At 40.2% G+C, this 14,137-nt stretch overlaps 1 protein-coding gene across 6 annotated transcripts in view; it reads right to left on the bottom strand.

Moving 5' to 3' along the window:
- LOC133482230 (alpha-2-macroglobulin-like protein 1) overlaps positions 1–14,137 on the bottom strand; it is a 58,617-nt gene that overhangs the window by 15,252 nt on the left and 29,228 nt on the right. For all 6 annotated transcript variants that reach the window (XM_061782144.1, XM_061782146.1, XM_061782147.1 and 3 more), the window contains 19 exons: positions 13,654–13,834; positions 13,069–13,225; positions 11,922–11,974; positions 9,955–9,975; positions 9,374–9,542; positions 9,195–9,279; positions 8,748–8,865; positions 8,551–8,665; positions 8,354–8,463; positions 7,018–7,173; positions 5,964–6,200; positions 5,761–5,824; positions 4,292–4,437; positions 4,019–4,168; positions 2,836–3,021; positions 2,081–2,165; positions 1,511–1,643; positions 1,151–1,376; positions 568–694 (listed from right to left, as the gene is read on the bottom strand). In XM_061782144.1, coding sequence (XP_061638128.1) covers positions 568–694; positions 1,151–1,376; positions 1,511–1,643; positions 2,081–2,165; positions 2,836–3,021; positions 4,019–4,168; positions 4,292–4,437; positions 5,761–5,824; positions 5,964–6,200; positions 7,018–7,173; positions 8,354–8,463; positions 8,551–8,665; positions 8,748–8,865; positions 9,195–9,279; positions 9,374–9,542; positions 9,955–9,975; positions 11,922–11,974; positions 13,069–13,225; positions 13,654–13,834 — 2,519 coding nt within the window. The remainder of the gene's footprint in view (positions 1–567; positions 695–1,150; positions 1,377–1,510; positions 1,644–2,080; positions 2,166–2,835; positions 3,022–4,018; positions 4,169–4,291; positions 4,438–5,760; positions 5,825–5,963; positions 6,201–7,017; positions 7,174–8,353; positions 8,464–8,550; positions 8,666–8,747; positions 8,866–9,194; positions 9,280–9,373; positions 9,543–9,954; positions 9,976–11,921; positions 11,975–13,068; positions 13,226–13,653; positions 13,835–14,137) is intronic.

Raw genomic sequence — 14,137 nt, 5'->3', positions numbered from 1 at the left:
TTGGAGCGCTAGGTATTCTTTGAGGTGGTACATGGTGGAAAATGTTTGCGAACAGCTGCTCGAAATGATTGTGATGACTACTTTTAACTTGAACAATATCAATATCCAAGTAAGCCAGACTAGCCTCAGTGCATGCTGCCTCCACTAATGTACTTTACCTCAATTATAGTTTGGAAACTACAACTTCTGTCTCAATATTCTGTCTCACATATCACGTCTTTTCATATCCTTGCTCGTTTTCAGTTCAGATATCGGGTGTATTTAAAATATGATGAGTGCTTTCATATGTTCTAGTTCTTTGTGTGGTGTCCAACCCAAAAAATATATACAGCATAGTGTAAATTGAATTTCCTCTTGAGGGATTATAACTAATACAATATTTTAACATTTAAGAAAATGTTTAAAAAGTTCAAATCAAAGAACAAAATATTCAGAGTCAAGATCGAATTGAATACCACAACCTGTAAGTTCGAATACCATGAAATAATGAAGAATTTACTGGACATCACATGATTCAAAATGAGATGTGGAAGCCAAAATAATTTCAAGTGATGTAGTCATTATTACCAAGGGCAGTTGGAGTGACAATCCAAGTGAAGGTTCTGCTCTCATCACCGCATAGACACACACTGTACTGGCAGCCATCGCAGTTCCTGAAGTTATACATCTCAGACTGAGCGAGCGTAACTTTCACCTGCAGACACACACACAGACAGTATCTGTCAGCAAACAATTACAGGAGAATAAATCAATGAGTTCAGGAGGATCTGGTTGCGCCTTGCGTGTGGGTGGAAAAAGCAAGTTATAATTCCAACAGTCATATGTGGTGCCATAACATGCACACCACCAGAAAAACAGCATAAAATGTGGAAGAATTTTTACATTAGTGTCAATGTTAATGTGTGTGTGTTCATTTAAATAGCCGGTGTATTCGCCGCTATTTACGGAGGGTTTGTCCAGGCAATGCGGTGCACACAGCTTAACACCACAAGAGGTATTGCGGCTGCTCTACCAATGCTATGATGTGCTTAAAAAGTAGGTGATCCAAGAAAGGGATGTTAGATTTCATAAAACAACCAAACTTCAATTATTTTGAATCCTATTCAAAATTGTATTGCTTTTATTCCATCGCTAACTAATTGATGTTTACCATGATGCATTTGGAGAGATAGTTGAAGACGGTGGCTTTTAGAGTAAACACTTCCCCACGGATGACAGAGAAGGGCAGCGTCAGACTGACGAAGAAGGGCTGGAAGACCGTCAGCGCAGTGGTGGGCGCCACACCGAAGCCCACAGAGGAGACACAGAAAGCTCCAGCAGCCCACTTGGTGATGGTGTCTGGGACCGTCTTCTCCACATTCACTAAACCATTGCCTCTATTCACGCGCACACAAAAGAGACAAATAAACAGAAAGCTTGGAGCTCCAACAATATGGCTAGAAAAGTCAAGAAATTATACGGTGACACAGAGAAAACTTGTTAAAATTAAATAAAGTTTTTTGTTGTTTACCCAACAGAAACTAGGTCCCAGATCCACGTCTCCGGGAAGGATGTTCTAATGGTCTCCTTCTTCTCCTCCATATTTTTCTCACCGCTACCAGAGCCTCGCTTCACATTGAAAGCCATGGCAACCGGAAAATTTGCTAATAAGAGAGGAAAAATGTACCTTTAATTGGACTCCACATTGATCAGCTGTCAGATCACAGTCATTGTCACTACATTTGAATAAATAGAGAACAATATCAGTAGTAAATTCAAATACAGCATTCCCCATTTTCTGCAGGGGGTACTTTGGCGTACTGAGGTGCTATGTTACATGCACCGGCAGTGACTCTACGGTGTGCTGTATTTCCACAGTGGAAGGAATGAAACTCTGTGCCCCTTTCCAGCAAAGCAGAGCATTTCCAGCTCTTCAGAAGAATACAATTCAATGAAAACAATACATTGTCGGCTTCGGATGCCTTGCTATAAGCAGTGGAATGCGTGAACAAAGATAAACGTGTTCCAGTGTGAAATCCGCGAGCAGCGAGTGCCGCAACATCGTGATATAGCTGGGGATTACTGTCTATAGCAAACATACCATCAAAGTAATACTCATATTTAGGTCGTCGGCAGTCATAGGGTTTCTTCACATCAGAATTTGTCACAAGCTTGACTCCGATTTCCTGGAAAAGAGAAAAATATTTGTCAAGTCACAAAACATTCATCTCATCGAAGCATGCCTTGATGCACCTTATTTTGTGCCCTGGGGAACGGTTGCGTTGGAACACAAATGCACATTCTCTAAAGTTCAAAATGTTCATTTTTTTCAAAACATCTTTGTTTAACAAAATCCCTTATTGATAAACCAATGAATCTGGTGCGTCACAGTTGGCACCGTGGGCATTTCATATTCCCAGGGTGCCAAGGGAGAAACTGGATGTTGTCGAGGGTCACACCAATATGGTAACCTGATGTGTCATATTAATTTAATATCTTAAAATGGCTCAGGTGGTGAAGTGGTCATCCCCAATCAAATTGCTGTGCCATAGCGTGTAAATGTGTGTTGGTATGACAATAACATTTCTTGAATCTTTGCAAATATACTGGACATTGACCCCGCTTTGAGCAGCTGCCTCGTTGCTGGGCTGCGGAACCGCGTCGGCCGCGTTGATTGTGTTCGATCTGCCTGTAAACTAATGCATGCCAGTGGACTGGACAGAATGCGAGCAGGCCGCATGTGGCCCACGGGCCCTGTACTATACAGTAATTCCATGCGAGATAGGCACATGCCCTCACGTTAAAAGCAGGTCAATGTCAGTACTTAATGTAGCCTACTTGATTGTCAAGTCTTACTTTAAAGACGCTGTAGACATCATTCTTCTGATTGGTTGGTCCAAAGTGAAATGATTGCTCGCGCCTCCACGGTTCTGGAGCCACCAAAGGCTCAGGTTGAGGCTCAGGAAGGCAGGGATATGGCTCGTAGTCTTCAGTCTCATACGGGTATCCTGCCAGCTTCTGCAGAGGGAGCTGACTGTACACCTACACAGAGTTAAACACAACACTATTAATACTCTCACCAAACTTTAAATTAAAGTTTGATTTTTATTGGTAGAATGGGATTTATGCCAAGGACATCTGCTTTTAAATAGACTTTACACCGATTTTTATCGGCTGACCGGTATCGGCCGATATTTAGCATTTTATGCTGATCGGCTGAAATGACGTCATTGATCGTCTCCACAAAAGACATTAACTCCGCGTCGCCGCGTGCAGAGTATATTTGAATCCAAAGGATAGTTTATTTTTAGCCTGTGTGAATGCTGTTTTGTCTGGAAATAGATCTGTTTAAAAAATTCTGCCAAAGCTGAACTGCTGACAATTGGTCTTAGATGGACAAGACATTTCATCTCTAATCCAAAAGGCTTCTACAGTAATGTGGCCAGTTATTTTTTTCTCTTCTCTTAACCACATTGAGGGAAAATTAGCCTTCTATAAATTTGTCTTCTCGTCTTCAGTGAAAACACGAAACAGTTTGGTTTACGACAGAGTTCCATTCTCACAATGTAACCCGAATTTGCAAGCAAGTCAGAATGTGCCATAGTCTATCATCAACACAGTAGTTGAAAATACAGTGAATTATAGTAATAATGCACGAATTATACAATAATTTGTATGAGAAAAAAATATATTATACTTTAAATATAAAACAAGCAAATGAAAAACAGTAAGGACGACAGTAACTAAGCGTGCCTTCTAGTGCCAGTAATCTTACGTCGCTGCGCATCGATACATAGTATGGGTGTACATGTTTTTGGACAGTGGGACCAAGCCGGCGTGCCGAACCAGAATCCCCACAGGCGGAGGGACGCAGGTAAATTCCATATAGAAAGGCCCAAGCCAACAGATTTGAGCCCTGAACCTTCCTAATGTGAGGCGACTTGATTGCTGTGTCACCGTGAATAAAGTCAGTGTTGTAGAAATGAATGTATATACAGGGGGTGAGACGTGTCTCGGTATGAAGTTGAAGGGATCTTACATAGTCAACAGTGAGTTCCCTCTCTGACTTCAGCAGTAGGATGCTTTGGTCAATGGCTCTCACAGAGCACAAAGAGCCTGGCTGAGCCTGGAGTTTCAATGTGGTCTTCTCTGATGGAAGCTCTTGGAGGGACGAGAACTTAAGAGAAACCTGTACAGAGGACAACAGTGGGTCAGTGGCGATAAATCCAGTTTTCGAAAGATCTTAATTCCATTCAAACTCAAGTATTTATCATTTGTTTATTGTGTATTTAAAAATAACACCAGGTACAACCTTGTTCTTGAGACAGAGCTGGATGGGGAAATCCTGGCTGTCTGCCACAGCCTCGCCACCAGGCAACACAGTGTAAACTACAACCTGTGCAAACGGCGCCAGGTTGATCACTTCACGGAGGGATATGGACAACTCTCCTTTGTTCACTGACAGACGTAAGAACAAAATGGGAAATGTTGTAGAATGTAACTAAAAACATTTCAAGCAATAAAAAAGGGTTACTCGTCATGGTTTTCATATAATGGTCTCCATTTACAGAGTTGGCGCATCTGCGACGCAGCGCAAAAACAATTGCAAGACTCTCTGCGCCCATTTGCCAATTTGGCAGACCGGTCTGCGAAAAGCTGAGCGTACTCGCGCAACGAGGGTGTGTACTTTGACATGCGCCAGGCCCATGTGGCAATTTAGTGGTAGAAAGTCGGTCTCAACTAACGTCGGCTGGGGCCACATCTAATTTTTGGCGCCAAGTAGACCGCTGGTGTAACGCGATTTTGTTGAATTTGGTCGAGGCAGAGGCAGAAAGATTCTGAGGTCCGCGGACATATTTAAGTTGTCGGCATTTATCAGCTCATTGTGTAGATTTAATTTAAAGGGAACCCGGTCAGGTTCTCTGTTGCCACACCCGCCAATAGCAGTGACAACACTCCAGTCACGCACAGATCGCTGCATTCTCTTCCGCATGATGATGTCTCCAGGCAAGGCTGTGAGTGCGCCATATTTAAGGGGAATGAGGTCAGCTGTGTTGACTCCCACAACGGTGCAGACCGACCGACCCTTTTTAAAAATACGCCAACTTGGACACGTCTGCAAAATTGTGAAAACCCGGTCTAACCCGCCCCACTGGATTAATGCCAGTCACAAAAATCGAGCGCAAGGAAATCAGATTACAGAGCATGTTTGACTGATCAGTAAACAAAATCAATCACTAGACTAAAACTAAGCAAATCTATTCACAATTTACAACTAAAATAATAATAACAAAATTACTCTTAATAATGGTTAAAAAAAAGGATCATTCTGTTTCAAATCATTTGCTCTATTTTCTGCTCTGTGTCAAGGTCTTATTTGTGTACGTTTCATATTAATGATCCTTAAGTAACTGTTTTGAAATATTTCAGCCTCCTACAGATTGCTCTTGTTATGGTTCAATGCTTCGGGCCACCCCAAAATCCTGAAAAATACTCAACTATTCGCCTTGTCACCTTCAGCAGAATGCTGTGATGTAGCAGATTTTCAAACTAACTATAATGTATATAAAAACAATACATAATTGCTTGATGAATTGCTTTTGAAAGTCGAATAGTTTCCAGGTGGCCCTTTCCTGTATGTGGCCCTCGGTGAAAAAAATGTTTGGCCACCCCGGATTGAGAGTCATTGATTAAACTACCACATCGTTAGAATCCAGCATACCCAGTTACAATCCATGCAGGTAGGAAAAAGAAAAAAAAGTGACTATCAAATTAGATTACCTGTACCCAGGCGAACAGCCACTTGGAGATGACCGTGCTGCATGATTGCACCTTTGGACATCACCTTAGAAGTACACACACAATAAGAAGTCAAGTGTGAGTTTTCCCACACAGACATTTGGAACTTGTATGTTCAGTGTACACATTTCTACAAAATTTCTAGTAAGACTGACTTTGCAAATACTGACAGTAACTGGACTCACCAAATAGAAAAAGTCAAGGGTCTCCTGTCCCTTCTTGAGCTCCTCTCCCTGGATGATGTACTTGGCTCTTACTGCGGCACCTTTGTCACAGGAGATCGTCCCGCTGACCTGCATGAGCTTCAAAAAGCTACTACTCTTGGAGTAGAAGGGAGAAACATTGTGGTAAGCTGTCCCGTACTCTGGTTTCCGAATACCTGGAACATATGGCTCATCATCTTCAACCAGTTTGGACTTGGCCTGTTAACACCAAAACAAAACAATAGTGAAATTCATGAGAGGAAGCGTTAACGCAACAGTAGCGACTTGAATTTAGGTTCGGCCAAGTTGACTTAGATACTTCTGATATACTTCTTTCTTTCGAATATATTTTATTTTTAACATAGCAGTGATGAAGACGTCATCATCTCATATTCCTCATGCTGTTCTTGGAGTATTTTCCTGAGTGTGTTTGTCTGACTTCCTCTTTCTGCCTCTTTTCCTGTTGGGCTTTGTGGTAATATGATTGTGTTCCCCAAATTCTGCCTAACAAGTGGCCAGGAGACCATGCGACGAGACCAGGAAAAGGAATCAGGGCAATTGCTGCATCTGCTGTATAGTTACAAAATATATTTCAGTTGCAAAGGGTTTTTTAAAATGAATCAAGATGGTATCTGTTATTTATAGCTGCATTTTTTTTTTCAAGAAAGTGTCACATCAAAAAGTACAGTCTTACTGTTATTTCCATGGTATACATTTGGTGCTTCAACTAATGTTTTCCTATAAAAACACTGATAAGTAGTAATTTCACCTGAACATAATAGCTGCGAAAGCATTTTAATGAATGAGGAGCCTTGCATTACCATGCCAACCAGAGCTACATTGGTGGTGTCTGGACTAGCCTTTTGTGTTGTTAGCCGCTAACAGCTGCTAACATCACTAGCATCAGACAGGGTTTATGATGACATATTTTGATACTGTTGAGCTTAGCATATTTAGCCTGTGACTATGTCGGTTAAAATATTTTTTTATTTCTTCAGCATGTACCACAGTTGCCTAAAACAGAGGAGTCACAAACCTGAAGATTGGCATAGTCCCCCCAGTTGCTGGTGTCCAGTGAAAACGAGGCCACGCCGTCTGTGTTTGTGGTGAGTGTTAAGGTAATTGAGTCTGGGGTGATTAAGTAGACATGCTCATTGGCCACAGGTTTTCTGTCTGCACCAGTCATTTTGACCTGCAAACAAGATGAATGAGGACAAAATGTTTAGTTGGTCAACATTTTATGCGTTCTCCCAGTGGACAAACATTCGTTCACCTTAAAAAAGTCACATAAATATCCTACAAAATGAAATATGTCTACATCGTGCATGTCAGCAAGCTTATATTAGTGATGTGGTGAAGTCTGGTTGGGCCTGGTTAGTACTTTGGTTACTTGAGAGGCATCCTGGCTCCTGAACAGGAGGAGACCGTGATAAGTTACCCCAAAAAGCGACAACTAGCGCGCCACCATCTTGACCTCCTTTGTTTGATCTACTAGCTCCTCAAGAGACTCCCAACATTAATGTAAAATTTAAACAAGATGTTGCTCCGTCACCTCTCTGTAAATACTGTATGTAAAACTAAAACAGCCAAGCATTTCAGTAGCACTATTAGATCACAATAATGGACCCAATCATCCCGTAAAATCACAACAAGACCATACCACAATGGATTTGAAACAATTAAGATGTGATTGAAGTTTAGATTTTCACCTTTTAGAGAGTTCTAAAAAATATATGCTATTTATCATTTCGGAATTGCAGCAAGTACATCTATTTTCAGGGATGCAAAAGTATTTGGATGCAATTGTAAATATTTAATACTTTAACCAAAAACAAAAAACTGGAGACAATGGACGCATTCTGACTTTCCTACCTGGAGATGCTTCGCCTGAACATTGAGGTCACCTTCACTTTTTGTTAGACAAGTAACAAGGATGCGCTACTGGATTGAGATCTGTTTTCTTTTTGTTTGTTTTTGTTTTTTAATGATCAGCTCATGTGCAACTCAAGACATTTTGAAGGTTCATAAATTCAGATTTTTCAGTCGCCAAGTCAGTTACCAAATCTCAACCCGTGCTTTCAACATTTCATCCTTGATTGAACCCCAGAGGGGAAAGTCAAAATCAACTTTTCGTGTACTGAAGACAAAAGCAATGCCCACAAACTAGCAGCATCAAGTGAAGCCAACTGAGTAAAACCTTTCAAATTAAAGCTTAAAGGCTACACTTCAATTACATCATAATTACTGTCATTCAAATCCATTACGGTGGTGTGCAAATACTTCTGGACTTTACTGTACTTTAACCACAATTAAGTGCAATTTATCCTTTTGATCATTGGATTGACATTGACATTGACAAAAAAAGTGACTACCTTTCCCTCAAATGGGATGCCAGGCTTGTATGCTTCAGGTACATCTTCAAAAGTGACTGTTCTGATAAGGGCACTGAAGCTTGCCTGCGCTGTACCCTTCAGGATCACCCCTAAACGGGAAATATGATTACAGATTACGCCAAGGCATCGAGACATAGAATGAACATGATGGTAAGTAAAACATTCCACGAGCTTACCTGTGCCATGCTCCTCTAATTCGGCATCCACCTCAAAACTATCATCATACATGTTCTTGTTGAGGGCAAAGTCTTCCATGCTCACCATTTGTGTAGCACAACCGCTGCGATCGGTCTAGAAGAGTGTCACTTTTAGACTCAAAAGCTTCATGGATTTACATGAAGCAACAGTCAACAGTATTATGTCAACTACTCACTCTCAGTTTATATGTCTTGCAGAGGTCTTTCTGTGATATGGCACGCCAGAAATAGTGAAAAGCATTCCTACAAAACACCGCCTTGCCTGAGCCAACAACTGGTTTTCCATAAGTGTATCTGCAGGGAGAAGCACAAGTTAATTTCATACAGACATTTTGATCTTATTATAACTAACATCAATGATGATTGCTGTCTGCTGAGCAAGCAAAACATGAAATATGAGACTGACTACAACAAAATGCGTGCACTACGTTGCTTATACACATACTATAAGACGTATCATTGATGAATCTGAAGAGCATGGCATTACATTAAATTCTTAGTACATTAACATGATTTTCAGACCAAAATTTTTTCACAACCTAAAAGTTCCAATATCTCCCTGTAGCTTTCCTGCCTGACAGAAAAGCGACGACGAAGAGGCAAAGTCACACTAAAACACTCACTTTCCACAAATCTTCAGCATGACCTGCTGGTCCATGATTGTAATCACACTCGGGAGGTGGACAGTTACCTCAAATTTGGGCAAAACTAAAAGAAAAGTCAAAATAAAGAAACATTAACAAAAAAGGAAGCTTCAATGAATACAGTCGAGCACAACAATTGCATAGCAACTATAGCAGACCATATTCCTTGATGTCAAAGCTGTGGGAGATTTTCTCTCCTTTGTCTGTGGTGGCAGTGATTACATAGGTTCCTTGTGCTGCCTCTGGAATCATGGGATGGGAAAGATCAAGGATTCCAGCGGCAACAAATCTATCCAACCACTGAGCAATTCGATTGGAATTGGGATCCTACATTAAAACAGACAGAAGACAGAAGTGCGTTTATTGACGCTGTAGTGGTCTCGTTTGGGGTCGAATCGTCACAATCACCAAACAACCTGAAGAAGGACAATGTTATTGTTTACTTTCTGTAGCACATGATTGGTGACAATGTCCAGCTTTGTCTCATAGCTGATTGAATACAAAACTGTTTCCACCGTATGCTGTGTTAAATCGCTAATTGTGTGAGTGAGTAGAGACCATTAGAACACACGCAAGATTCTCCTGGAGATTCATACCCGTGATTCAGTGAAATCCCCCTTGAGGAAACACACCCATTATATCAGGTTTCAAATGCAACAAAATCCCCCTTTCGCTGTGGCTCTCAATAACCACTCAAGCGAACAGAATGTGTCGGTGTGGCTCAAAATGTGCTTCTTACCTGAAGCTCCACCACTGTGTACTGAAAAAGAACAAAAACAAAGTCAAACTCATTAGTTGCTGGCGAAATATCTCACTACACTTTCAGACATTACTATAAATTCGACAGTTATAACCACAACATTGATCATTCGTGTTGATGTTACCCAGAGTTCATTAAATGTGTGTCTTATTTAACTCTCGCGTTACATGTTTGTTGCGCTTTTCTTCATGAAACCCTGGCTGTGGGTTGTGTGCAACAAAGTGACATCCCGGTCAGCTTTGCGTGATGTTAAAATAAGCATTACCGGGCCTACTTTTTCTGCAATCCAAAAGAGCTCCTGTTTACCTCAGCTAACTCATCAGCACCACGATGAAGCAAAATGTTAACTTAACACTGTTGTCACTAAGGAGTGTCATCAGGTTTATAGTAACTTACTGGCCACAGCGTTGTAAATTACTATAAGCACACCTGGTGAGGATAAGCAGTTACGAGAATGGATGGATGGACCTGGACGGTGCAATCCTTGAGTTTGTCTGTGATTGAGTTTTTTGACATTTCCAGCAGGGTAACTTGTAATTGTTACCGACTACATTTCCCAAGTAATCTTTCCACCTTGCGGCTACAATGAGCCAGTACATGCTTGCATCTTTATTTTACTTAGCCAGCAGGCATGAACATTCCAAATTCTCGAGACTAGATTAACATGTCACTCTGGCAGAAAATACCATACGTACACTATAACTAGCCAGTTAGTGCAGTCGCTACCTACAGTAGTTTAAGCACCAGCAACATTGTTGTGTGTTGGTGGTGAAAACACTGGACTTGTCAAAAAAAGAAATAATAAAAAATCACTTTAGGGCCTACTGTTAAATTTGTGTGTGATTCAGCAACCAAACAGGCTTGTCCATATTAAGTTCTGTTCGGCCAATGCGTTGTATGAGGAAAGCAGCTGCTCAAAAACCACTGATGAGCAGCAAACGGGTATTTGAAGCTGCTGGTGGCTCTGGACTTATTATTGCAGTGTATAAGAGCATTGTTAAGGTGATATTAAAGAAGGGCTCCTATGTAAATAATTTGATCGGCAAGGATGCTTTTGGCCGAAATAGCTTTTTTATTTTTTTTCATTTTAATTGATGAATGTAATGACAGAAATATGATTATATATAATATATTAAATATCGTTTTTTTCTGGGTTTTTTATAGCCTAAAATGAGCCAAAATGCCAAAGAAGGAACTGAGGACTTGACGGTACAAAATATCATAAGAATCGCTCTATAACGTGTAAATAAATCATGGTTCAGAGGAAATGTCAAGGCTGAGAAAAGTTCCAGTGCATACTGTTCTGCACATTTTGTTCTCAGATTGGGTTTGAATTTGATGAGCAATGGTGCCGAGAATTTATTTTTATTTTTATTATTTATCGATTTTTAGAAATAGCAGAATTCGAGCTTCACATTTTTTCCATTAAATATGTTCGAGTTTTACGTTTGTCCTTGGAGGAGTAGATAAGGGATTAATATTATCAAAAAACATCCCCCTGGTTTCTAGCTGGCTGTTTTTCCATTCAAATAAAAGCAAAAGACTGATCTGGTAGGTGAACCGCTATACACCATGGGGCAAAAGGTAAAGAGCAAAACCCAAACTTGGCGCAGTACTCTTAATTCCTTTTGTCAGATGTTCATCATGCACGGCAGATTGTCTCCTCACTAATGGAAAAGGCCTTGAGCCTGTATTGATTCAGATGTTTGGGTCAGATGCAGTGTGAGGCAAATGAACTGACAGCATGTTTATCACACTACTCCACACAGCGCATCACACCCACGCTGGCTTCAAAAACCAACAAAGAGCCCTCCTTTCACATCCCACTGTGCTAAGCAAAAACAGAGGCTTGTACTTGACATTTACCAGAAATCACAACGGACAAAGTTCACCTTTGCATTCAGTTTAACAACCCCTTGAAAGACAAAAACGAATTGAAAACTTACCATCCGGTCCACAGGGATGAAACCGGAATCCATGGAAACGATTCGGAATTGCACTGTACAGGAATGTAGGAAATTAATAAGAAAGTCTTCAAGCATTGCTTTAAATACATGACATAAAAGGTAAAATATCAGATTAAAGAAAAAAGGAAAGAGGACATTTTTCTCCGTGTTATGCCTCAAAGAGAAAATTACCGTGCAAAATGCATTTGTCTAACAAAGAGCAGAATAGAGGATGAGAGTAAAAAGGAGCCAAAGGAACTATTATTCTGTCTTCTGCCTTGTGAAAAGACATACTGTACAGCTACGGGCCCCAACCTTTCTTTCACCACAGACAAGTAACACAATAATTACATGGACCAGTGTATTACGTAACACATTTCACAATGTATTTATCATGAGAATGTAATAAATACACATACAGTAGACTGTAGTTTCTATTATTGCATTCAAATTATTCAGCGCGATCTGAGGAAAATCCCATGCATTTCATGATTTTTAATCTGTAACATAATTATGTTGGCTGTTCTCCATTATACACTGTAAGTAGCAAAAATACAAATGAAACAAGCTGAGTAACAAAAGTGACAAATAAATAGTTTGTCCTAGAAAGCCATTACGCAGATGTGAAAGTCACAAATATGTCCGTCATACCTGTTCAAAATATCAAGTATATATTTCATATGAAAACATATACATCCAGTAGTTGCTATGAAAAGAGATCTACGTTTCTGATGCTAAATATATCTTGGTGGTTTGTGGTGTGTTTGTCTTAAATACTGCACATCGCTGTAAATTTTGACAGTCCTGGAATAAAATGGAATAATATGTTTAATATCTTACACCTTCCTCCAAGTCAAGGAGAGGGTTAATTCATATTAATAATAATTATTTAAATTAAATTTTTTAATATTAATTAATTATTACTTATTATACATAATTCTAAATGTTAACTAGTTTATTAATTATATAATAATACATTAATAAATTGAGGCTACAATCGGCTCTTCTGGCTCAGAATTATTACAGAATTACTACTATTGTAAATGTCTTGTTATACAGTGTAGAGATAGGCTGGTTATACAGCAACGAGCTATTCTACCTCGAAACAGTTCTCAACTCTGAATATTTTGATTGTGGTGATACTTACCGGTCTGTCCAGGTTTGTAGACAGTTTTATCAGTCTGGATAATGTGGATAAAAGCGGCGGGCACAATGAGGATTTTGGTCTTCTTGTTCATGGAGTCACTCTCCCCTTTAACAGTGACATTTATGGTTGCCACAGTATTAGTGCGCACTGCTGGGACCTACGGCGCCAAGAATCACACACGTCAGACAGAGAGGACAACAGAGAGATTGTAATTTCATTTTAATTTTAATTTAAATGTAATTTTTATTAAAATTTTTAATTGCAAAAGGCCCTGTGTTGTAACAGCAAACCACTTTGCGGGGTCAACTATGAAATCACTCTATACTCACAAGCATACGTTCACTTGTTTTCACAATGCAAATGAGGCTGTTATTACATAACAAAGGATAGCTCCCAAAATTTGTGAGGGGCGCTTTTTGGTTTCAAAACAACTTGCTGTGGTAGGACACAGTCCAGAGCAATTATTTGCCAAAGAGCCGTACTGATAGCTTTTCATTCATGGCGCCAGATACATAATTTGGTACATAATGATGGATAAATGGATAGCTGGATAGGTAAATAAATATACTTGGGTTGATGACAGACCTGAAAGTTCGTGCACTGGTAAAAGTCCTCTTTGACCTTCTTCTCCAGGATGACAGTGCTGCCAGAGTCCATGTCCAAGGTGACAGTCAACGTGACGAGCTCCGTGGGGCCCTGGATGACGGCGCACAAGGTTTCCTGCGCACCTCCGCTCACCTGGGAGCTCACAGTCACCGCAAAGATGCTGCACGGATGGAGAGAAGACAAAAATTGCGCTGGGAAACAACTTCGGTGTCACATAACCTGAATATTTTCGAGACAGTAAATTTAACAAAATATTGAAGAGTGAAATGTCAGACATCTGTTTATCGTGTACAATTGAAAGAAACGTGTCACGGGGAGAACATGCAAACTCCACACAGGCGAGGCCGGATTTGACAAAGTTATTTCTCATGTTTTATTTCCCAATTGTAACCACAGCCTCAAATCACTGGACTTACACGCTGCTGCCAATGAGAAATAAAGGACATAGTGAATTAATTCGGTT

Source organism: Phyllopteryx taeniolatus, chromosome 8 (genome assembly GCF_024500385.1).
Source record: "Phyllopteryx taeniolatus isolate TA_2022b chromosome 8, UOR_Ptae_1.2, whole genome shotgun sequence".
Taxonomy (NCBI): domain Eukaryota; kingdom Metazoa; phylum Chordata; class Actinopteri; order Syngnathiformes; family Syngnathidae; genus Phyllopteryx; species Phyllopteryx taeniolatus.
The sequence above is the reverse complement of the archived record's forward strand: the minus strand, read 5'-3'. Positions and strand labels throughout refer to the sequence as shown.